Raw genomic sequence first — 26,070 nt, forward strand, 5'->3', positions numbered from 1 at the left:
TTTCTAATTAGTCGAGTAAGATTATTGATTGCCTTTCGCGGAACCTTTTTAACTTCCTTCCCTTAACGCCTGCCGTGTGACACGGCGCATCTCCCTGTACCTGGCTCATCTACATTCGGGATCATAGAGTTTCTTAATATCGCAGAGTTTCTAAATGTTATATTAAGGAACTCTATGCTTAAAATAAGTATGTTCGGGACTGACGAACAGAATTCCCCCGTGACAAGAAGTAGACCGTTGTTAAAGCTCTTCTTGTTACCTGAACAAGAAGATAATCGCTAGACGAAATTATAAGCTCAAAAATTTTAATGCCTCTGGCTTGTTGAATACAGTCAAACATTGAAAACCTGGGTTTATTCACTGTTGTGATTGGTCAGCGAAAGAACACTGGACGCCGGCATAGGGCTTGGGACGCCGCAGACTGACCGTGCCGCGTTATTACCAACTGCTGTTTTCTTTCTTTAGGCTGTATGGTTACATTTCAACGCGCACGCATTTCATTTGTCCGGACTGAGCGTAAAAATAACACTTACGCACTTGCGCTATTTTGCTAAGTCTCAGCACAAAAACAAAAGTACTGCGGCACCACAGTGCGGCACTGCGTGAATTTTAGAAGTTAAATTTACTTTTATCTAAAATCAAAGCAAAAAATATCTTACACTTTCTGGTTTTTGTTTAGCACATTGTATTTTTTAGTACATTCATCAAAATATTTTGCGTTTGAACACAAGAGAGTTGCTATAGATGGCGCACGAGCAGCTAGAGGAAGTAGCAGACGCACCGAGTGGCCTGGCCTACAGCACTTAACAGCCTCTCTCATTCGGTCAAAGATGCATTTTATCCTTCTTTCCTGAGTATTTGCTTTGTGTATCACTTCAGGTTCACAACTCAGCCAGAGATGTCGGACAAAACGGAGCTTCGTTCTCCAAACTTTTTGCTCAAGTCCTTCTTTGCTGGTGGTGAGTAGCAGATTTAGTTTCGTAAAGTCCACCCATTGTACTACTTGCTGGACGTTTCATAGCAACCGACAGCGGCCTTTGGAGTCAAGTTCATGGCCTTACCCAAAGAGAAACATTGACCCCGTTCGGTCAGCCGAAATTCCTGCCGGCGCTCAGTGGGCCGGGCAGGTAGAATGCAAGAATGCGTGCCGGTGCCTCTTGGGGGGAAATGCAGACGACCCCACGAGCTCGATTACTAGCTGCTCTGCCGTGCGTCGCTGCGCGAAGTTGTACGAACTAGACGTGAAGCGTTACTGTTGGCTTGCCGGCAGGCTGCCATGCCTCAATGAATTTTTTGGCGGCACTACGGAAATCGAAATGATGCGTCAAACGTGTGCGCATGCATACACCATTGTGTGCGTGCCCTGTATCGGCTGCTTACCACAAACATCCATTTTCCCGTCTGACACGAATAAATAGAACATGTCGTTGACCTCCCCAATTTCTGTGGACTCTCGATGCTTTGGTCATATGGGCGTACTACCTTATAGCTGTAGTAGCTATTTTCGCCGTAGTTCGCGCTGTTTTTCATGGGGAGGCGGTTACCCGCACACGACGTTTGCGCTAGCTCAAAATGCTTCGCGGAGTGCTTGCGAAGTCAGTGAATACAATTTCTGCGATTGCAGGAAACAACGCACATAAATAAGAGGCGTTTAGGCCGTGTATGCTGTATAAGTTAATTTGTGTTGCCATGTGAAACACATAGCGTGTGCTTCCGATATGAACATGTACGCGTCTGTCAACCGCATCGCTGTTTTGTGACTGCATAATGCTCGTGCCATGCAGGCTATGCTCGCGCACGGCAGTAACAAATTGCCTGTCTCGGGGACAACACGGGTGGCGCGTTCATCCTTGTCTGTAGCACTGTATGTAATTAATCAATTGAGCATACTGCATGGTCAAATATGCGTACGTCTATCTGCTGACATCTCGTGCCATCCATCATTCATAAATGTGATTGATGGTTGTAACTTTATATTTTCATGAAGATTAAAATACGTAATCTAAACAACATATGTATACAAGGTGAAGTTTTGAATTCTGTTTTTGCAAATTGCATATAATGCCGTACGTTTTACGCACCTGACGTAACCTGCATGCAGTCATACAATGCCGGACGTACTACGCCTGATCTCAAGCTGAATTTGTTAATGTTGTCCTGCAGCTATGTATAATCAGTTGAATATGTAATGAATTTCTGAATGTTGTTTCCTCGTGGTAGTGGATCATATTTGCCGTGATTTCACTTGCCGCTTAAACACGAAGGATAGGCGAAAATCCTAATTAAACTGGCGCGCTTATGTAACAGTTGCCAGTTGGTTCTGGAAGCTGCCGTTCTGACAGTTGTCATAAACCATTTTGCCCAGTTAGGAATTTTCGTCAGGGACACATATTTTCAAAATCTTCACATATGGCTTTCAATCAGCATTATGCAGTATACTATAGACAGTAGGTTGAAATGATCTTTTTGTTCCAATCTCCAGCGAGCACAGAGCCATAGTTTGCACAGCTGAACCAGACATCAGTATACAGCCATTTTAAATGTTAATGCACTCAGAAGGAAGATGCATGAAGTGCAAGGCTGGCTTGCATCTACCTGGGAGTTCGCAAGACCTCTGTCACTAAGCAATTGCACGCAAAACTTTTCATTGAGTATAATTATGATCTGTGTTTTCTAGCATTTGCACATACTTCCATGCTGTACAAAGGCAGACAGACCTGCCATACAGATACTCGCATGCAAATGCTGAAAAAAAAATTGCTGGAATTACTTGTAGTTTTGACAGTCAGCTAAGTTATCTAGTGTTCGCATGCAGGTGTATTTCTGCCCAGTCAACAAACTTTACACATATTCAAGGGCATTTTTTATGTCTTCGCTATGAATGGCACATTATAGCATAATTGTATTTTATATAATAATTAAACACCAGCGGGTTCTTCTAAAGAAACATTATTATTGAAGTTTGTGTTTTAACTATAAGATTCAGCAATAAGGTGCTCCAGTTGGTGAAGGGGCCGCAACTAGCTTCTTTCATTAGTAGTAACCGTCCCCACCGCCATTTGCACTACCAATGTCTACAAAGGTGCTAGCTAGTAACCAAACACAAGCTGGTGCCAGCAGAGCTGAGAGTTTTACTGCAAATGAGCTTAGCTGGGCCCCACTCAAAATCAACAGTATGTTTACATCTGGGGTGCCCAGCTGTCGCTTTGGCTTGGTACCAAGCATTTGGCTTCTGAATACAAGTCCGTGGGTTTAGCTAGGCTGGAGTAGCCACACAGTGGTGTAGGCAAAATGAGTTAAGAAACACTTGTGTACTGAATTTCTTGTGCATATGTCAAGGAACCCCAAGTGTTCAAACATATTCTAGTGCCCACCACTCTTATAACCCTCAGTTTTGGTTTGGCATGTAAAAACCCTTACCCAATTAACCATGCAAATTGGCCTGCTTCTTTTGTCCACTACAGACATTTTTAAATGTGTAGTGTACCAAATAGCAGGGTATAGGAACGGCATGCACTGTTCTACGTACTAGTTGTTTATTAAGCCATTTAAGGTTGGAAAGTCCTTCACAAAAACAACTCATTTTTTGAAGCAGCTGCTTACAAAGCGTACTGAATGCACCTGGGCTCTTCTGCTAATCTTGGTCAGTCTCTTCCTCATGGCAATCGTGAACAACAGATAGGATACTAGAGTTCATTTCATGCAAGCTATACATATGTTGGCTGCAGTGGGGAAGAACAATTGTGCCATATCGCAAGCATCCTTTTGAAAGGCATGTGTACAGAGGTTTGCGATGAGCATCAACTGCTCATGCCGAAAAGTTGTACATCACCTATGAATACGTAAAATGGCCCAATCATGCAGTATTGATACATTGTTGGAGCTTCTATTTCATTTTGTTTGAAAGGCTCTATGCAAAGTTAGTGCTCATCCTGCCCTCTCACTTCGTGTATGTCCTTAATTTGTGCTTCTCTATTCTCCTCAAGCATGAACCAACAAGCCCAACAACAAGTAGTGCTCTGTGCAATGTACTTCATTTCTTTTACTTCTTATTTTATGCAATGTTTCAGGTGTGGCTGGCATGTGTGCCAAGACAACAGTGGCTCCCCTGGATAGAATCAAGATACTCCTTCAGGGCCATCACTGCCACTACAAACATTATGGTACCTCTTTTTGGTGCATTCAGTCACAAGGCATACTGTAAAAAAAAAAAAAAAATTTGACTTGCTTACTTTCTTTTTCCTTATTATGCAACTCTAGGTGTGTTCTCAGGATTGAGGGGGATAGTGCAAAAAGAGCAGTTCCTTGGGTTGTACAAGGGAAATGGAGCACAGATGGTCCGTATTTTCCCCTATGCTGCAGTACAGTTTCTTTCATTTGAAGCCTACAAACGTGTAAGTTGCTATGTAATTTTTTTTTTCTTTTGTATTGTGAGTGCCTCAACTTTTAGTGCGAAAGCATTATTTCACGGAGTCAAACCCAACCAAGAATCTTGTTGCGTCCCTGACCTTGAGAGTGCAGAAATAAAATAAATATTACTCCGACTGAGTTTCGAGCCCGTGGTGGCGCGAACAGATCAGCCTGACCGCGATCAGAGCCTAGCCTGAGTCTAATATCGTTGCCAGACGTGCCGACAACCCAGCAAAGCGAAACCATAAGGCAACCAGGCTAAACACATGCTTTCGCACGTCTTCTTGGTTTAACTACGTTAAAACCCTATCACTTTTTTCTAAATTTTGCCGTCCTGGTGACCTTATATATGTGTGCGTGAAGATACTTCCTTGTCGCATTTTTCCCATGACAAACTTCTCTTGTAAAGTGCTCAGGTCCCTTTTTGCCATGATGCTAAGAACTACAGAATATATACTGATTATGCCCTAAGCAAGATGCCTTTTATCAGCACAAGACCAACACAAGTATATTTTTTAATATGCCGCCTCTTTTTTTTAACTTTAAAAGCAGTAACATTTTTGTTAACTTGGAAAGGCTTTTTTTTTTTAACTGGCCGTGCTGTCACATATCTGAGCAATATATGAAAAAAATGTGTTGTACAGAATCTATTGCATTTCTTCTTCTGTATGACTGCAGTACTAAGGCTGTATCATATTGCTGCAGTAGCAACGATACAAAACTGTGTGGTGAACAAATATATTTTGGAGCACACATCTTCTTCAGGCAAATAATTGTTACGTCCACATGATCATACCTTAACATGCCTTTTTTGTTGACAGGTTATACGTAACACCTTTGAAAATACTTCCCATGCAAGCAAGTTTGTGGCAGGTTCATGTGCAGGTATGTTTTGTGTTAATCAAAAAGAGTAAGTGTGGTATATAATTTTAACCTTATTGCGCTTTGTGCAGCCTATTCTAGTTGTGTGCAGCATGTGGTGCCCTTTAAAAAATATAGGTGCCAGGTAGACGCTGCCTCCTGCAGTCCTGATGGAGCATATAATGGAACTCTCAAGGTTATTGCATAAGGAGTGGGGCTCAATCATTTCCACAGCAGGGTGCAGCATCATTGCACAAGGACGAATGCAATCTTGCATTTCTACAAGAGCTTTGCTTGTCTTGTCAGCTTGTCACAAGGTGTTGGCACAGTGCCAATTCAGGTGCCAATTGAAACAGACCAACAGCTACAAGTTATTTGTCAAAGTTTTTACTGCCTGGCTCTTATTGCAGTTGAAATTGCTGCTCTAGCCTTTTGAAGGAAAAAGGTGTCCTGGTGTATTATGATGGGTTACACCAAAACCACAGCTTTCCAGCCATGGTTTTGTACTTACTTGTGACTTGTTCTTGTGTGAGTTTGTACTTGTACAATTGTCATTGAGGAACTGTTAATTACATATGCAGGAGTAACAGCTGCAGTGACTACTTACCCACTGGATATGGTCAGGGCAAGACTGGCATTTCAGGTCAATGGCCACCATATCTACACTGGGATTGTTCATGTTGTGACCTCCATTGTTAAGACGGTAGGACCTTATTCTAGTTCTTTTATTCTTTCGTTGTGCCATTTTCTAACATAGAGTTAGATCTTTATTCTCTGAACATTGCTACAACTAAATTAATGCACCTAGTATTAAAGAATTTAGTCAGTTCTTTGTCTTTAGTTGTGCAGATAATAGTTTCTTTCCTTTCCACGTGTTATGTGATGATATGCCTTTAGTAATTTGTTTCATAAGCTATGAGGGTCAAGTGAAAAATTTTTTTGTGGCTTAACCATTTTAATTTGCCCCTTACTCTGGTACCCTCTTTGCTTGCCATCTGTTACAACATTGAAAGCATTTATATAATTCTTTATGTAGTTGGATCATGTTTTCTAACATTTTTGTGTGCGTATTTGTGAACAAATAATTTTCCAAAATATTTATACTGCCAAAAAACTTGCTCTCTGCTATGTTATAAGAATAATCAGAGAATTATCCAGATGATCTGGCAGAAAAGAACGAGTTCTAAAGAAAGTTACTGTTCATGCATTAAGAGGCACTATATTGCAGCATGGATCTAATAGTGAGGGTTATATTATTGGCGTACATGAAAGCACTGTAAGGCCAGAAATCAAACCTGGAGCACTGCCAGATATTTGAAAAACCTTGCAACATTTTTGTTGTGGCAAAGCAAGTGAGAATGAAGTTTCATGTGTTAAAAAGTTGTAAATTATATTTATTTATTTATTAGCCCTACCCAATTTATCATTAAATATAAACAATAAATTGGTACAGCTGGCACAGGACAGGGTTAATTTGAGAGATATGGGAGAGGCTTTTGGCCCGCAGTGGACATAATTAGGCTGATGATGATCTTTAAAGAAAATTAATTGACAGCCAAGCGACTCTGCCTGTTGCATAACGTCTAGGCTTGTAAAACGCAATCAACTTTTGCAGGAAGGCGGCATCAGAGGCCTGTACAAGGGTCTTTCCCCAACAGTTCTTGGAATGGTGCCTTATGCAGGCAAGTATGCTACTAACCATGGCTTTTGTTCTGTACCCGCTACTCAAGGCAAAGCAGACAAATAAGTTGTCTACATCGCAGCGTTCTACTGTGGAACTCATTGGCAGGATGGCATATATGCCACGAAATACCAAACAATGTTCATAATTTAAACACACAATTAAAGCAAGAAGACTGTGATATACTATTACCAACTTAGGTGTGTGCCAGACTTGAACAGTCGCAGAGTGATGCACAAGCAGTGTACGCCCAGTTCATTGCATATTTTGAAAACCAGGAAGAGTGAACATAGATTATATGGGTTGCGTATATTTTGCACTGATTAAAGTAATCATTGTGCTACTGAGACTTACTTGTCATGGAGTTAGTTATTGTAGCTCTTGGTAAGCTCAGGTCTTATTGAGTTTGCATCTGTCTCGCAGGGAGCTGGTGATGAGATAGGCTCGTCATTTTGTTTCTCATTGTACCTGTCAAATCTCGATATATCAAACATTGATATTACAGATTATCGGCAGTATCGAACTGTTCCTACACATTTTTAGCAAATGTGTGCAGTTCTTCCCAGTCAAAAAAAAAATAAAAAACACTGGAACCAATTCCAACTGGTTTCAATTGGATCTTCCAATTGGTTCCAGTTGTGTTTTTAGCCACGTGACCAATTGGACCCAACTGGACCAAGAAATTGGACCCATTAAGCCAGACATTTACTGCACCCAAGTAATATTCACAAAATATAACTCACAATTAAGTTTCGCAAGATACGCAGTGTGAGAAATATTTTTACAATTTAACATATTATTAATATGCAAAAGGAAAACTGATTTGTGAAGACTGCAGGGAGACAATGTGTCTGGTGCCAATCAACATTTTTACTGCAGAATTTAAATTAGCATACTTTTATGGAAATCAAGGCCAACAGACACGCATACATCACACACAAAAAACACTACAAATTCAGACTCTAGTAGCATATATTGGCTCAATATGTACATCCAGAGAACACACTTCTGCTCCAACTTATGTACCCCATTCATGAGGCTATCATGCTGGGGCCAGTGGTGCTTGCCCACTGAGCGCAGTTATTTAATTTAATTTTGACCACAGTGGTGGCGGAGATGATGAATGCAGTTTAGTAGGTTAAGCTGCTGATAGCTCTACCAGATTAGTTCTGCAATTGTATATCAAATATGCAAACATTCATTTAGATACAGTGGGTGGAGCTGGGCAGACCTATTGAATGCAATGGGTAAGACCAATTGGGCTCACCAACTGGAATCCCATTTGGTCAAATTGGTTAGTCCATTTGGACTGTCCAATTGGAACCAATCGGAAACTGAACTGGCCCAGTTGGAACCAATTTGAAACTGAACTGGCCAATGGGAACCAGTTGGAAATCCAATTTGTTCCAATTATGTTTTTTTTTTTTTACTAGGTTACTTTATATCGAACGTGGTTTCCCGATAAAACTGCTATATCGATCTGCCGGGCGTCAAGTTGTGCCCGCTCAAATGGCAGGCAGCAGGCTTTGCCTCACCGCGCAGGTGACTGGTGGTGATGTTGCAAGCGCTCGCCTCGCGGTTCACGCTTTATCTCGCCCTTCCAACTGGTAGCCAGCAGGCAGCAAGGCACCCGTTTGCGCCGCTCGAACCAGTCAGTAATGCCCTGCAGCCAGCAGCGTGGTCGAATTTGTAGCCAGTAGCCCACTCGTGCTCACGTCGACTGTCACGGAGATGGTAAAAACGCAGCTAGCTTTCGTACTGGCGTCCCATTTTCCACTCGACATCGCTGTAATGCGGAAAAGCCATCCTAGCTGGCCTTTGGCCTGTCGCCATCGCGTGCTGGTGGTGCTGTGCGGCTTGCTGTTTCCTTGGGGTGCACCATGACCCTTCAGCAATTCATCCCCTCCCTATGCCTTCTCAAGGTGCTGAGAGTTAGTGCCAAGAGGCTTGCGCTTACGCTTTGCATGCGATGTTCAAAGCTTGCTGAACAACCCTAACGCCATGCCAGATGATCCTCCCATGACCGACGTTTCTTTGGTTTCCAATTAAGTAATACAGGTCTTTATTCTTTAGAGATACTGCTTATGGATGTCAGTAGTGCTAGCCACGATCCCTTTAAGGAGGGATGCAGGGTGAAAAAGTGATTTTGGTAAAAAAAAAAATACTAATTTCTAGATCTTGGTTAAAAAATCTTCATAAAACAATAAGCAACATATTTTCTAAGTTTGTTTATGATCAGTGCTGTATAAATGTGGAAAATGAAGTTTTGCCCATGAAGGTGGTGCCCGAGTTGTCGTAGGCAGAGCGCGAAAATATTATTTTCAATGCACAGCACAGCGGCAAGAAGGCATATGCAGTTTATTTTGCTCCTTCTGGCTTGTCGAGGCATTCTGTCAAGACTGCAGCTGAAGCACAATAAAAATGCAAGCACAAGCAGTGTAATCCTAGCCTTGCGAGCTGTAACTGGCAGGAAAAACGGAACTAGGGCTGTAATTAGCAGAAACACATCATGTGACCATTGAAGACTAAATTGTAGCCTTTATTCTTCACAAGACATTGGTTCTCTTGCAGTCTACGCCACTTATCTTTACTGTTTAGCTTATTTCTGAGAACTTTTGAGCATGGACAAAGCCACTTCACAGTACAAAAGCAAAAAAAAAAATAAAGACAAAAAGTGCAAATAATTGTCACTGAGCAGCACTAGGAACTCCTACCTACACAGCAACAGCTTTTATGGAAAATAAAAGGCCTATGAATTAAAATTACCACTCTTTAAGCCTTTGAATTCGTTTTGCTCAACGTGCATTTCGGGGCCAGAATGCACATTTAGGAAAGCGATCATTGTCATACAGAACAGCCCAAAATTAATTTACTTTGAAAGTGCTTTCTGGACCAAATTTTGTGGAGAACAAGATAATGTACATATCATACTTGTTTGGTAGATTTTCATGGCAAAAAAAAAAAAAAATCAACTTTTAAACAGCAGTGACAGCAAGAAAAGGGCCATTGCTTCTAAGTGGAGTGCTTTTTGGAAAAAGTTGTCATAAAATGGCAATCTTTTCTCTGTATGATGGGCTTACCTCCAGTCACCTGTGCCAAAAAAAAAAAAATTCTTTTCCTTCAAGAGTGACCCACAAAATCTGCCCCTGGTTGTTCATCAGTTCACAAATGGTGTTTATGTGATGCTTAAATCATTTGATCAAGCCTCATTTGAATAGTAGCTCATGTAGGTGCCTTTTGAATGGCATATTTCACGAAAATTTGCAGATAACCAATCTTCAAGGCTTATGAGTTGCTGACAAAGCTTGCATTGCACTGGCTATGTCTTTGACTCATGCATGCCTTTTGATACCCATGCAGGGCTGTCCTTCTATGTGTTTGAGCGCCTGAAGGCTTTCTGCCTGGAAGTATTTCCCAATACCTGTGGCCGTCCCTACCCTGGAAACACTGGCGGCATTGTGCTTGTGATTCCTGCCAAGCTCCTATGCGGGGGATTTGCTGGTGCTATTGCACAGACTTTCTCGTGAGTTTTCTGCTGAGCACTTCTCTTTACACTTTGTACTGCCTTTTCAAATGTTTTTGAATTATTTATGCACTGTGTTTGAATACTCCCTCTCATAAGGACACTTTCACATCTTTTCTTGACTCTTATGTGTTAAATTGGAGGCTTATTTAACAGTAAGAAGTATTTTCTACTTTGCCATCTTTGTTACTTGCTACCTTGCTCCTCCTTGCTGTTTGTGCATTATGTACCTTGAACTGATGCAATTATTCTGCCTTGACTTTGGCACTATACTTTTTTTTTTTGCCTTGCGTTTTATGTTCTTTTTGTATTTATTTCTTCTGTAATACTATTATTATTTCTGACCCCATGGTTAGTAACATTTAGAACCTGTACAATAGTATGAATTAATAAATGAATAGGCAATAAAAATTTGTGATGTTAGAAAGTACATATTGCATAGCCAAGCAAAGGCATATCCTTCAGCTTGCCTAACAATGATTGCACTGATCCAGGCGCACTTGTCTCTATTATCATGCAGGTGTTTGTCTCGTCATTGATTCAAGTTCTCAATAGCTGCTTGGTACCACTGGTACCATGCAGCTTGTCATTTTAGCTTGTCCATGACTGTACATGCATCAGCAATGATCATTGCCACTGCTGCTAAGCTGCAGAACTTATTTGCATAATTTCTTTCCTTTTACATCTAAACACTGCCACTTTTCAGAATCTCTGTGTCCAATCTGATTTAATATATGGGAACTACATGATGAGACAGATGTATTGGGCAGAAATTTTGTATAGCTAGTTGTGAAATTGCCTGTTCTCAGAACTCAGACATGGGTAAAAACTTTGAATGAATCAGCATTCTGCTGTATTCAGAACTGTGCATCTGTACATGCAGTATAATTTACCAGTTGTTCTAGGTTTCTCATAATTGCTGCAATTTCCATGCTGATGCATCAGTGAGATATCACTGCTCAGCACCCGCAGTGTACTGTGACTGTGCAGTGTTGGCAGTGTGTGGGCTACATGCCACTGCTTATTGGAACTTGTTGTGCGTACTGCGCGAGGTAATTGGTGGCATTTGTAATACAGTAGACTCCCTTTAAGACGAACAGTGTGAGACCATTTGGTTGGTTTGCCATGGACTCAATGTGAAAACATAAATAACTAAATAAATAAATAATTAAATAAATAAAGAAAAATAAGGAAAGAAAGAAATAAAACATGCGCTTACGATGAACTGTTTCTCATGTGCTTCAGTTAAGGCCAACTTTTGCATTGACTGCGAACCACGGCAACTCAGCGCAACAGTACGCGTGGGGCGTCCTCGTGTCTCTGTCGAGGAAAGAAAACTATAAAACTCTTCCACGCAAGAAAGCGCACCCTCATTAGATGGCTTCCACGCACCTTCGCGTCAGTGTGGGAGCACACCTTCTTGGGGGGAAAGCTTTCCTGCTGATGCGGAAAGGGCAGTGCACCTTCGCGCCGGCTCTGGTAAGATCTTGGCCTCGGCACCTCGCGCACGTCACGTGCCGCACATTGCCTCCAGTAGACTAAAAGGCGCCTATGAGCTTAGTGCATCCACTCGTTAACTTGAGGCTTCAAGACTCCGAGATAGCATTTTGAACTGACGCAGCATTGCAACACGCGCTGTCGCTGCACTTCGCGTCGCGTGCGTCGCCTGCGGCGGACGGAAAGGCACATGGTATGCCTGCTCGTGGAGTTGGATAACTACTATGCTGCAAAAGGAGCGAGATGAGAGAGAGAGAGACATGGCTACATGGCTACCCTACTGGGCACCATTGGAGCACAGCCAGCTGGAGAGCAAAAATAATTTTAAAAAACACAAATAGCAGCCACTGTGGGATACAGTGAGAAAAAAGACTGAAAAAAAGTAATATGGATTAGCCCAGCTAATCCAGGAGATACAAAGCGAAAAGCGAGATTGAGGTTTCCACTGACCCACGGAGCCGGTTTTGCGCCTTTCATTTCGTGAAAATGAACGGAGTTTGCAAGGTTGTCAACGCCAATGAACTCTATGAACGCCGCCGGCTCACTTGTTTTGTTTGGTTTTTGATCCTTTTGCCGCTGTTTAGCAAGGCGTGCCTATCCTGATTCGGGCGTTTCAGCCGCTTGTCTGGCCTTGCACTTTTCATATCTTCGCTGCTTTTGAGCCAACTGCCACACTACCACTTCTGGGTCTTCTTCTCCTCCTTCCATGGCGAAAGGTCAGACGACGGAGGCAGCGCGCAGCGGTGACGATGGCTGCGGTAGCAGCGGCCACCTGCGTTCCGCGTGACGTCACTCGGTTTCACGGTCAGACGACGGAGTCGGCGCGCGGTGACTACGACGGCTGCGGCAGCAGCGACCACCTGCGCTCCGCGTGACGTCACTCGGTTTCGCGCATGCGCAGCTGTGGCAAATCTGTAGTGTGGCTCACGCGAAGCCCGGTGTTGACGAGTCTAGTGAAGCTTTTCGCTTCAAAACAAAACTTGACAAATGTCATTTTCAAGTAGATGACATGAGCTTGTTTCGAGCAAGCTGTGCTTTCAGCTCGCATCATGCAGAGTACAAATAAATGTTCTATTTGCCATTGTCCTCACTGCAAGGCCATCGTAAGTATTTTTTTAATGTAATATATATTTAGACACATCAGCATGCTCACATACTTTTGGCGGTGGGAGAGAGGGGGCATTTTTGTTTAGATGAACTTCTGAAAAAACGAAATTTTCTGGTCCTTCAAGTTCGTCTCGAAGGGAGTCTGCTGTATAGGAATCCTCTTATTTAGGTATGCTGTTGCTACTGAAGACACAGTAAAGTTTGAACAGGTTATATTTTTAATGTACCATTGTCTGGCATCTCGGTGCATGTAAAGTTAAATATTTGCATGCTTTTCTTCTATTTACAGCTACCCTTTGGATGTTGCCCGTCGACAAATGCAGCTCAGTATGATGCATCCAGAAATGAACAAGTACAGGTAAACGCCTTATCAATTTATTCAACTAACAAGGCTTACATTTTAGTTGCTGACTATGTTTTTCTTTATGCAACGACTGTTATTTCGTTTTTAAAGCATTTGTAATCTATATTGTTAAGCTAAACTAGACCCCAGTCACTCATCTGTGGGATGCTTAGTTAGTCACACAGAATGAATTTGGAGCAGGAGAAACCAGAAATAATTTCATAGTATCAGCTTCATCGCATTGTTTGCGGTAACTTTAAGATGGGTTGAACCTGAGCCAGTTTGGTGTGGGTCTTGCATGGTGTTGGCTCGAGAGTAACACGAAAATACATGCAAGTAAGTAAGCTATACTGATACTAACAACCGCTCTATCGATCAGGTTAACATTTTTGGAGGCAGCGGTAAAAAAAAGCCTAAAAAGGCTGATGAAGCCCAGCTGCTACATTTGTACTCTCTGCAAGGAATATTTATTCTTGTCTATAAAGTTCAAGGAAGGGGCACTGATGCATGCCTGCCCACAATCCTCGATCGCCAGTGCTTAAATCTCCCGCACCGGTTTGTTGGTGCTTTTTTTCTACAGTAATTGCTTTAACTTGTGCTTTACATCTGTGGTTCCTATGATGGAGAGCAAGATTGCTAGTTAGCTTTCCTTTTGAGCAATGCAGCGTGTGCCCAGGGTCTATCACTTATACAGCGGCCGATGTAACATCTGCCATACGAAAACAGAATTCTGTAGATCACACTTTGTTGACACACAGTGAATAATTTCTGGTGATTCTTCGAACATGTACAACGGCTATTGCTTTCAATCACTTAGCAGCATATCGAGTAACCCCGTCAAGGGCGGAGCACAGGTCGACTCCAGCTCTTGAGCCTATCTTCCAAGTAATAATGTGATGCTGTGGACGTACAGCACCACTGCGTAACATCTCCTTTGGTTCATGTTGCTCGCATCAGTTAGCATGTTCTCGCACTTGTGCGGACTCAATCTTTTGTAGGACCATTTTGCTCATGGCTGTTATCAAGATGGTTGAGTAGCCAGCATCTTTGGTTTACTTGTTTGCTGTAACTCAGTGATACCTTGTGCATGCTCTTCCAGACGAAGAGAGATTTATTACATAGGACATAGGTGCAGCAGTTGTGCTTCCTCAGTCTTTTTTTTTTTTTGTCACATTGCCCATATATCTATTGTTGATCTGGTCAGTAGAGCGGTCGACAGTGTCAGCAATGTCCTGTTTCATTTACAAGTGTCTCTGTGTCACTCTCGAGCTAACATCAAGCAGGGTGCTAACTTTCATTTCATTTCTAGTCTTAACTGAGTTATAAAGTTTAACAGATATTGTCGGTTTCAAGATTGGTCTTCAGCTTTGAACATGCTAAGCCTAGTGACACTACATGAGCCAGTTCTGACGTCTTGCTACCAGCATGTTAGCAGTTCTGCTTTTAATCTTTTCTGTCCACTGTTTTATTTAAGTATATTTGACACACTCAGAATGGGCACTTTGCTGTGTGACTAAAATTGTAAATGGAAAACCAGGGTTTCCAATACAGACTGTTCAACAAGTTTACCAATCCCTAGTTTTGGGCCTTCTATGTGGTAGGTGCCTGAATGCAGCATATTTTCCCACCACAAAGCATTCACTTCTGTGTCTGGAATTTGTCCCAACATTTGCACTCACCTGCACCAGACTACTGACAAGTGCACAGGCAACAAGGTGCAGCCTGTGCCCACAGAACCGACACTCCTGTTCAGATTGATGGCTTCGTATGTTGAAGAGTTCAGATTTAAGGGGTTTTCACCCGTTCAGATTCACACAACACTGACAGGATGTGTGTTGTGTCCATCTGAGATTAGTTTGAATTATCAAGATTCCACTGCAGTAATGTTGCGTTCAACGTGCACAGAAGATAAAAAGAATTCTCTAGGGGCTGTTTCTCATGCTGTATCAATGTCGAACCCAACATTAATTTTAGAAAAGGTATTTTACGAGGCTCTTTATCAAGCAAGTTGCATTTCCACCTGGTGTACCTTTTGTTTTTACTGCAATTTGACAAGTGTGCAAAGCTATGTGCAAGTGCTGCAGGTAGAATGAATTGCAAGAGCCTTGTAACCTTGTAGAAGGCCATGATCTGTGAACTTGAGCTTCAACACTAATCATTAAGTGGTTGATTACTGCTCAATAATCATAAATGTACATGGAGCCAACATGCCCATGGAGAACATAGATGCAGCTGCAAGTTCTGCGAGTGCATAGACTTGGGCATGTGCACAAGTATGTGAAAGTTGACACACAGAAAATGTACAAGGAAGAGATAATGCTGCATTCTTTCTCTCTGGAAATGACAAGTATGCTGTGGTTCTTCTTTATCCCCTGTACCACTAAATATGCTGTGGTTCTTCTTTATCCCCTGTACCACTAAATATGCTTGGAACCTTATGTGAATATGTTCTCTTGTCTTGGCCGACCTGGATCAGTGCACTAGTGTACGGAAATACGACTGCCCTTCAAGAAGGGCAGCCGATGTCGCCTTTGAGAGTGCCGATAACTGAAAAATTGCACTATGGCGTTCAGCAAAAACTGAAATATAAATGGCATCATGGCTATTGCAATTCCACATTTTTGTCAGCCATGCAACTCTGCTTATACTTCCCTACATGAATGCTTTGAGCATTTTGAAGATTACAGCTGCACATAGCCAGGAAGGATACATAGTAAGGTCCACAACCCATTACAAGGATGCAAGCCATATGCTGAACAGACCAATTTAATGCTGGTGCTTCTAAGCAGACGACACGAGACAAGAGCTAAAAGTTCTCGGGAATGTAGTGTCTTGCCTCAGTAAGCCATGGTATACTGTAGCACTTCTAGGTGGTGCCTTCAGTGTCTAGCCTACAGGGTACGGTCACTGTTGAAGGCTGTATTTTTTCGCATTTTGTGTTTTAGTGAAGTTGTTTGGTTTATTGTTTATGGGGGTTTAACGTCCCAAAGCGACTCAGGCTATGAGGGACTACGTAGTGAAGGGCTCCGGAAATTTCGACCACCTGGGGTTCTTTAACGTGCACTGAAATCGCACAGCACACAAGCCTCTAGAATTTCGCCTCCATCGAAGTTCGACCGCCGTAGCCGGGATTGAACTTGCATCTTTCGGGTCAGCAGCCGAGCGCCATAACCACTGAGCCACCGCGGCGGCTAGTGAAGTTGTGCTTAAGCTGTCTTAGTCAGCATTATGGCTAGTTGAAGTGCAAATGAATCAGTTTGAAATTTTAATGTAGTGGAAGCTCATGGAAAAAAATATTGCCTAAATTCCTGTCTAATAGTTAGCTTTCATGCGGCCCTTGGGTTGCAGTTCTGAACTTTTTATTTTTTCTTTATCCAGTGAACTGGAAATGCACCAGATATCAGTGAAATACTGACTTTCTCCTGATGAGATCAGGTGTGCATGGCACTCTAACAGTGATGAGGATCGATTGACAATTTTTATGGAGCTGATCCACTGATGTAGGAAAAGTACAGTGATTATTGCAAATCATGAAATCGACAAGAACAACAGCATGTTGAACCTAGGACAATATGAATGAAATATTCATCTTCCCTTTCTGACATCGAGTATAACCACAAGGAGTTAGTTACATGGCAGAAAGCACTAAAATGGTTCTAATGAATGCATGATTTAGACAGGTTCAGCAGAAATATCATGAGTTGTGGAATAAATCTTGGATGCTGCATCATGACACAGCGCGCCAGCAGGAGTAGGGTGCTTCTTAGCAAAATATGGCACAGAAAGTAGGATTGTTCACATTGTTCAGCAATCTGGGTTCTACAGTCAAGAGAATCAACCATGAGCAGTTGTTTTGTGGAAGGATACGGGACAATTTATTCGTACAACCAAGGTGCAAAAACTAAATCTCACGAGCAAAACATTCATCAGCTCACATTTGTCCGTTTTTTTTTTTTTTAGCTTGCAACTTTTCTCCACCTCCATTGCAATTTGAATTCGTAGCATTTCATGCCCACATAGTATGGGCACATTCTATAAGCTAGCCAAGACATGCATGAGCTATGAAATATCCTTTCAGTGTCACAGCTGCCATCTATTATGCCAACAGCTTAAGAGCATCATTGGCGATATTAATTGAATGAACTTGTGTTCTTGCAGTTCCCTTTTAACACAAGCAGTGTTCAATTTCATCCTCGAGTAACAAGGAAAAGTGTTTGCTTAAGGAGGGTAGCAATGGTTAATTCACCATTAAACTGCATAGACCTTTCTCATGTGTGTTTGGGCAGCAGCTGCTTTCCGTACAATGCTTTGGTTTATCTGTTTGGTGAGTACAATTCATTTTTGAAAGAGCCCGCCGCGGTGGCTCAGTGGTTACGGCGCTCGGCTACTGACCCGAAAGACGCAGGTTCAGTCCCGGCCGCGGCGGTTGAATTTCGATGGAGGCGAAATTCTAGAGGCTCGTGTGCTGTGCGATGTCAGTGCATGTTAAAGAACCCCAGGTGGTCGAAATTTCCGGAGCCCTTCACTACGGCGTCTCTCATAGCCTGAGTCGCTTTGGGACGTTAAACCCCCATAAACCAAAACCAACCATTTTTGAAAGGCAGTTTTAGACATCGTAAATGGAATACAACGGCGCAAGAAAACGGGGACAGGAGCACTCAAAACACAGGACAGGCGCCAACTACCAACTGATTTTATTATCTAGAAAGAGCCGCTTATAACCACACAAAAATATACAAAACACAGACGGCATGGGATGATTTTTTTGCGGTGATTTTTTTAACTCTTCTAGAATTCTATCTTTCTTCGACTGCCATTTTGTATGACCGCTGCTTTTACGTTCAACGTGAAGGCATCTGCGTTGGATCATCCTTAGCCCCCTTTTTGAGTGACAATTTTTTGCCGTATGTTGACAAACGTGTCAGTGATCGGCTTCTGACCTCTTACGTGATTAGGGTATTTCGCTACATGGACAATTACCTAATTGTACTGACTGATCACCTAGGTGTGGTATTGTTGATGTCATAATCACCGTTTTCACCAATACATCCAGCGGGCTTTGTTTCACCTGGGAAGGGCCTAGCGAAGATAGCCTCCAGTTCCTAGATTTAAGACTGGTTTTCAAAGAGATTGACCATATTTGCTGGATTTACAATCCCCACACGTCCAAAGAGCTGCTTACGTTTGATAGTGCCCATTCTAAACTTGTCAAACGTGGAATAATTTTTACCTCCCTAACTGCAGCTCTGAATAAAACATGTGAGCATGAACTAGTGCGCAGTTTCAACGCGCAGATGAAAAGATTGCAAAGAGCGGGTAACCCGGGTCATTTAGCCACGAATGTCTGTGAGAAACTTTTGAAAAAGCTCAAACCTGCTTCAAAGAATATTCAGACTGAAAAGAACAAAGAAAAGAGACCAGTCGTCGTAATTCCGTATATCCATTCTCTATCACGTAATATGAAGAGGATGGCCAACCGCTGCAAGGACAATGTAGTTCTGTCTGCACCCTGTAAGTTATCACGGTGCCGCAAAAAACATGAAACTATGTTCACAGAGTGCCCTGCTGATGTCATTTATGTCATCCCTCTTAGCTGTGGCCTGGAATATATAGGACAAACTGGGCAATGCTTCAATGATAGGGTGAGACAGCACAGAACGCAGGTGAAGGCTGGATATGGGAGCCACACGGTGATACACTGCAGTATGTGCAAATGTTATCCTGCTTTCATTAGAACCAGATTTATCGCTCAGTCGAAAGATAGGGTGAAAAGAGAAATAATAGAGGCATACCTGATTAAGCAGTGGGGCCCGGTGTGCGAGAGTAAGCCATCTCATCTGTGTCCTTAACAGACGAAGAGATTGCCTTCTTGCGTGGTTCTATGCCAGTTTTTTTATCCGCTTCTCCTTTCTCACGCCGTCTGTGTTTTGCACCTCTCCTGTGGTTATAAGCGGCTCTTTCTGGACAGTAAAATCAGCTGGTAGTTGGCACCTGTCCTGTGTTTTGTGTGTTCCTGTCCCAGTTTTCTTGCACCGTTGTATTCCATTTACGATGTCTATTCACCAACTAGCTCAAACTGAAGTCTTGCTGCAGTTTTAGAGTACAGATCAGACTATCCCAATTCTAGTAAATCTGATTCGTCAGGTTCAATCTGAAAATGAGGGACCATAGATGTGGTGAAGGAAACTGAAGATGACTTCAGGTCTAGCTGCATAGGAACTGGTGCATTCATGGAACAGGAGACTTCAGGAGCACTGAAGACCATGAACTCCTGGCTTGCGCCTTACACTTCAGAAAATACTAAGATGCCCCCAAATTTCGAATGAACTCCACTTTAAAGGTAATGGAGAAGAAGGGATGAAAGAAATTTGATGTCGCATTTAACAACTGTAGTTTGCTTTTTGTCGTTGCTCGTGCATTAGTTTTACATCTGTAAAGCTTTTAAGAGAAGCCTGTCAATGATGGCTACAGGAATCTCGCAAATGAGCACCGGAAGTAGAGGGAGCAAATGTCAGCTGTAGTAACACTGCAATATGTTCCAAAATTTCCGACAAAGCTGGTATAACTTCAGGTACAGAACTACCTATACCAGGCATTTGCAATCTTCAGTCCAACATGCAAAGACTATGTGCCTACTGAGGAAAATAAATATGAATACAGAACTTCATGTTTCATTCAACCTTTTTGTTCCATGTGTCACAGGATGTCGCCTTCTCAGCACACTTCTCTCCCCTTAACGTTTAGTAGCGGTGAACATATGCATTCATCTGTACGGCAATCATTCTTCAGTTCTGCAACACTGTCGTGATGTTTAAAAGTACACAATCAGCCAGTGGCACTCATTCCCTCACCATTTGCCAGTGTGGCTAATTTAACATCCAACTGAATACAGCTTCCTTGTTTCATGTGTTTTGTTATGCATCACTCATTTTGGAGGGAATAATTAACATGGTGCACCTATTTCTGCAGCAAGAGCCTGTTCAGCACATTGACACTGACCTTCCGTGAGCATGGCATCTCCAGGGGCCTCTACCGCGGCATGAGCGTCAACTACCTACGTGCAATTCCCATGGTGGCCGTGTCCTTCTCCACGTATGAGGTTGCTAAACAGCTGCTGGGTCTAGACACTGGTCTCGACTCCTGATCATGCTGCTTGCCCGTTTAAGAGCGGTGCACTTCATTGTAGCAACCAGTCATAAGCATCAAAGTTAAGTCAGCATGCCCGTACCATTGCAGTAACCAACTCCCACTGCTCATTACAAGAAAATGCAAATGCCAAGGAGTTTTCAAATTGGCCTTTTTAGCTAAAGACTGTTAGTGCAAAGAGCTGGGAGTACTGGTACGTTTGCTTTTATGCGAGAATACTTTGCATGGCTACAAAAACAAGAAAAGTGCAAGTAAGCTTGACACATTAATTGCAGTCGCAGAATTTGATATGCCGTAACGTAGGGAAATTGATGGCTACAAACCTTCTTCTAATTCCATTTGGAGCAGTGTAGGTATTTGGTGCTGTGATTTTATACGCACAAAGTGGGAGCCAGTTTACTTGAGCTCCAAAAACACTGCACATTAACTCACATGCCTATATATCTATCAAATACTCCCTACTGCTTTGGCTTAATGCACTTGAAGGAATTTAGGCATTGTAAACTAGGCACTGTGTAAAACAGTAGTTTTACTTTATCAATCAGAATTTTTGGATCAGTGTAGTACAAGGCAACTCTGCCAATGACAAGCAGAATATTTGCATGAGAAAACAAATAATAGTACTTGCTCTAATGCTACTTTACTACAGCTCAACATGCAGAACCATAACTAGAACTAACCTAGCAGCATGGTTTTTAATCTGCAATGCTTCATTTGCAGAAGTCTTGCTTGTAAACTGTTCTTAACAATTTTAAAGCGAAAGGTTTACTACTCCCCTCCGTAGCTTCTTCGCCGTGTGCGCACGTTTGACCTTGAACCAACCTTGAGCCACGCGACAGCTATGACGTATGACGTCACTCAGCAGCCTCCACCGCCGCCCCCAAAACCAAGCGCTCGCCTCTGTTTCTATAGGTGGTCGGCGTTCATTGTGCTCACTGGCGTTGTTATTGACAATGTTCTAGACCGCAATAATTTTGAGAAAAGGAAGGGCACATAACCAGCTCCCTTGGGTAAGTGGTGGGGGTGGTGAGAGAGATGTGGGGGAAAAAATTCTTGAGGAAAGGAAATGGCCCAGTAACTGTCATGCACCGCGTATTCGGCACACAAGCTATATGTGCTGGAGAATAATTGAGAATCAAACGCAGGAAGGGATAAAGTGAAAGAAGAAAAAGGTGGCCATAGTGGAGGGCTCCAGATTAATTTCGACCTCCTGGAGATCTTTAATGTGCAGCGACATCACACAGCACACGGGCGCCTTTTGCGTTTCGCCTCCATTGAAACGCAGCCACAGTTGGGTTCGAACCAGGGTACTCCAACTCAGTAGATGAGCGCCTTAACCACTGAGCCACCGCGGCGGGTAGATGTGGGCTGCATACATTAGCACTGACAACATTGTGGCAGACACGTGGCACTGCAGCAATAGGCCGCAGCGTTCATTGGGTGACCAACTTCTCGCAGTCAACCATTAATTTAACTGCCAGGGTGGCAGGGTGAGCGCGCTGCCTATCCAGCGTGCGGAACGCACTCAATATTAAGACACCAAGCCGTGTCTACTTGCCCGATGCACCACAGCTTTCACTCTCTAACCAGGTGCAGCAGTTGTTAAACCGCATCTAATTTTTATTTGCTTCCTTATGTTGCTCTGCCCAAACCCAAGCTTTAATTTAACTGTGACGTGCAAAGTGCCACGCATGTGGTGTAAAGCAGAGAGAATAAGTGTATGCCAACTGCGTGCCCATGTAAGCAATATAACTCATAATGCAAATCCCAAACTTTTCTGTGCAAGGCTGCCTCCACCATCAGCTCATGCTATGCAGCACTCATGCATGTGGTTTGTGCACAACAACCAAACAGCATATCCAAGAATTGTGCTCTTCAGTCTTAGTATTGTTGGACCTTTGTGTGAAATGTTTCTAGCCAGCAAATACACAGAGTGTGTGGACTCTACAAACATGGTCAGAACACTTTCTCCACAAGGAGGAATTGTCTACGATTTCTATGACAGCTGAGAAGTAAAAAAAATGCAATATTGGTCTTGGAACTTCAGAAGTGGCAGAATTTTTTTTCCCTTGGTGCACGTATAGCAGACATTGTTTCTTAATAGTTCTCAGGGCACCTTGCAAGTGACTGGGATACTTAAGCCAAGCGAAAGAGCTCCTGCTATACTCATGGTACATACTCGAGAAGCTGCAGACTGCGAGGACTGTTGTCCTCACTGGCTAAGACATCCAGAACAGCAGGCAAATAAGGTGGCCTGGGAACCTTTGAAAAGTTCTAAACAAGCAGCAGTCTTTCAGAGACGTGAACCATGAAATGAAAATTTTCTGTGGTGATGTTTTTCCACTAAGTGTGTTCTCGGGCAGCATGTAGCGATTAACACTGTGACAAGAAACAAACTAGGGTTATGTTGTGCTTGAAGGGCAACTGAAGAAGTTTTAGAATAATGTGTGAAACTTGGAGGTAAACCATGCGAAGTCTTGTTGTGCGAGCATTAGAAATGGTAACTTAATCGCCTAGTAAAGCTGCGACGGCAATCACAACTGCGCCAGATAGAAGAAGTAGCATAGTCAACGGTGGCGGTACATTTCCAGCACAGAAACATTTGTTCAAACGAAGCAAACTAACATCACAAAAGGTAAAGCTCGCGAAGCATTGTTTAATGGCATCGGACAATGCATGGCAGAATGTGGACCAAGGCACCGGAAATACGAAATCTCTGCAATAATGCCGTCACCGCCAAGCTTGTCCGCATTTCTCCAATGCAGTGAAGAGAAGCCTGAAGATCGTCGCAGCTTTAAGTGGTGATTACGACACAATTTTAAATGCTAACACAAAAAACTTTGCATGCTTTACCCTCAAGTGTCATAAATTTGAATCCTTGGAGCTCGACGATTCTTGAAAAATGTTTCATCTTCCCTTTACAACACAACCTAGCAGACATCTGCTTTCTGTTCGCACCCACGCTGCAGATTCTCTATGGAATACTCAGTTAAAAAATGATTTGTGCAAGAATGGTGTTATAAACATTTTACTGCTACCTTCCATTAAGAGTGCATGCAATTCTGACGTTTTGATCTGCTTCCATACCATTTGGGAGAAAGCTTCCAGTAAGGTTCTGTTTGAAAGTGTGTTTTAACATGCCAAAAGTAAGTGGCGCCAGGTTACATGGACAATGATAGCCTGTGCATGACTTATACAGTTGAACTTTTTTCCTACTGTATTGAGTAATAAAGACTCTGTACATGTATGTATGTATAGTTTGTTCTGTGCTTTACTTTTCTGACTCGACTTGCTGGTCCTTGTAAATTCATTAAAAAAATCTTGGGTTTTCTTTCTCTGTGAACTGGAAACTATAATTACGTGGCAGACTTAGACTTTGAAAAATATAAATATACACTCCCATGAAGAACAAGCCTGCACATTTCTGCTGGTAATTTGATAGTGCCCCACTATGCACTACCTGCCTGAGAATCTAGGAGTTGCACTGCTGCTCAGTGGCAATAAAGATGCAAGAGCATGTGGTACACATGGCAAAAAAATCATTTTCTGCAAATGAAACTTGTGCTTCTTCTAAATGCTCCTTTTCACACAATGACCATCACAACCATTCTTTGCAATTGCACCATACAGAAAAGCAGGGCTCACTAGCGAGAACAACACTGTACGGTACACACTTGTCTCAAGGCGTCACAACGTGCAATGTACTATTGGGGACCAAGTCTCCAGGACACGCGAAAAGTGATTTTTTAGCACAGCTGTCGCATTTTTTTCAGCAATCTCCTGATTTCACTATTGCATACTAAAGCTCGCTGGTCCTACTTACCCATTGTGCCAGACAGCGGTGCGGACAGGGCACTTCTTTTTCTCGCCCTTTCTATTATACGTCATCCCTACAAATATGATCCAGCTCTACTGATTAATAACAAAGTTATAGGCTTCGGTTGATGCTCTTGAGTCGTGGAGAATTCTGGAGAATGGTGATGCCACAAGCGACACCATGCATCAGGATGGCACAAATCTTAAAGCCGCGAACTACTTTTTTTGGGGTGACCCAGGGCAAATTTAGAGGTCGCCATCGTGTTGGGCATGGTCAATTATGGTTGGACATCGACTTTGGTTCAAATCAGCCAAGGTCAAATTTCGGGGGAGACCTGGGCCAAATTTTGGCAATGGCCCAGGCCAAATTTGGAGGTCGCCGTCGTGTCAGGCACGCTCAACTACTGAACAAACGTGAATGGAAAAGAGGGGCTTGTTATGAAACGTGACTGAAGCCAAAAGTTACCCAAACCAAGGTGCACAGGGGATGTGTTATTAATGCGAATGCATTAATAGGCTATGTTGGCAGCTGACATATCCGCAAAATGTGGAAGCAAAATCTGGCACACGATACAAGGTCATAAGCTAGTGTGTAGTAGTCATGACTGAACGTGTATGACAATTGGTATACAAATAGTCAGATCATTGTCATGTGAGTCACTTTAATTCAGTCATGAGTCCGAAGTCATGAATGATCACCAGAATCGTGATCAATGTGGTCATGACCAGAGTTGTTGTCTGAGGAAGGAATTGAATTGTGGTCATCAAAGTCATGGACACAAAATGGATCACAAAAAGTGCTGAGTCATTGGTCACAAAAGTTTAAGGCGGGGTTGAGGTGTCCACAGAGATGTCAAGATCTGAGAGCCGCTGTGCCGTTTTCTTTCCTCAAAAATGTTTCCTTTCCTCAAAACCCATGCTTTTGCATTCCTCCAAGTGCCCTCAGAATTTTTTTTTAATTTGAGATGTTCATCAGCGGGACATTAATAGGGTGATTATTTTTAAAGATAACTGATTAGAAAGCAGAAGAAAAAGCAACCACATTCCACCGGATGGGGCCAAACTGGTAGAATTCGGTGATCGTGGGTTTGGATCCCACCGGTGGCATGTGGTTGTTTTTCTTCTGCTTTCTGACCATCTTTAAATATAATAACCCTATTAATCTCACATTGATTTTCACCACAAATTAAAAAGAAAACATATGCTCTTTGGTTTCGGTGACTGTTGGCTTCCATCATGTATACTTAATTATGGTTGGGCATCGATTTTGGGCCAAATCGTACAAGGTCAAATTTCGGGGGTGGCCCAGGCCAAATTCTTGCCAAGCGTCACAGTTGCTATGGCAACGAGTGATGCACAAGCAAGCTTCTTCTCTTCTGACGAACGTATGAGTGCTTGTGCACTAATAGTACAATGGACGCTAATCAAACAGCTGAACTCGTTTGCATTTAAGCAGCATTTGCTTGTTCATCGGTGTGCTCACTGTCACTCTCAGAGTTGATGTACAAGCTTTACTGTTGGCTACAAGAGAAGCCAGCACCAAATACAAAATTTCTGTGCGTGCACCACTTCAGAGTTCCTCTTTCCCTACCATGTCCATTCAGCATGGGCCACTGGTGACCCATAGAAATTGCAGGCTATATCAAAGCTCCCAACACATTTTTAAGAATTGTTACAGTTTTACAG

General features: G+C 42.7%; 1 protein-coding gene across 2 annotated transcripts; it reads left to right on the forward strand.

Annotated features, from left to right (window-relative positions):
- The first annotated feature begins 39 nt into the window (after window positions 1-39).
- On the forward strand, window positions 40-24,123 carry LOC144115126 (solute carrier family 25 member 16-like). Of its 2 annotated transcripts, none has more exons than XM_077649294.1 (9): window positions 40-959; window positions 4,071-4,163; window positions 4,261-4,394; window positions 5,232-5,295; window positions 5,853-5,974; window positions 6,887-6,953; window positions 10,313-10,475; window positions 13,369-13,437; window positions 20,392-24,123. In XM_077649294.1, exons 1-9 carry the CDS (start codon window positions 899-901, stop codon window positions 20,564-20,566), a joined length of 948 nt encoding a protein of 315 aa, XP_077505420.1. In that variant the 5' UTR covers window positions 40-898; the 3' UTR covers window positions 20,567-24,123. The 2 variants fall into 2 exon arrangements, with proteins under 2 accessions (XP_077505420.1, XP_077505421.1); XM_077649295.1 differs by lacking the exon at window positions 40-959 and adding an exon at window positions 1,748-1,864 and having other exon boundaries at window positions 20,392-23,899.
- Window positions 24,124-26,070: the final 1,947 nt, after the last annotated feature.

Source organism: Amblyomma americanum, chromosome 1, assembly GCF_052857255.1.
Source record: "Amblyomma americanum isolate KBUSLIRL-KWMA chromosome 1, ASM5285725v1, whole genome shotgun sequence".
In the NCBI taxonomy this organism is placed as follows: Eukaryota; Metazoa; Arthropoda; class Arachnida; order Ixodida; family Ixodidae; genus Amblyomma; species Amblyomma americanum.

Excerpts from the sequence above, each read along its gene's own strand:
- LOC144115126 (XM_077649294.1), top strand. The coding sequence starts at position 899 with ATGTCGGACAAAACGGAGCTTCGTTCTCCAAACTTTTTGCTCAAGTCC. Across the intron at positions 5,296-5,852 it reads TGTGGCAGGTTCATGTGCAG|GAGTAACAGCTGCAGTGACT; the intron begins GTATGTTTTGTG and ends TTACATATGCAG. Across the intron at positions 13,438-20,391 it reads CCAGAAATGAACAAGTACAG|CAAGAGCCTGTTCAGCACAT; the intron begins GTAAACGCCTTA and ends CTATTTCTGCAG.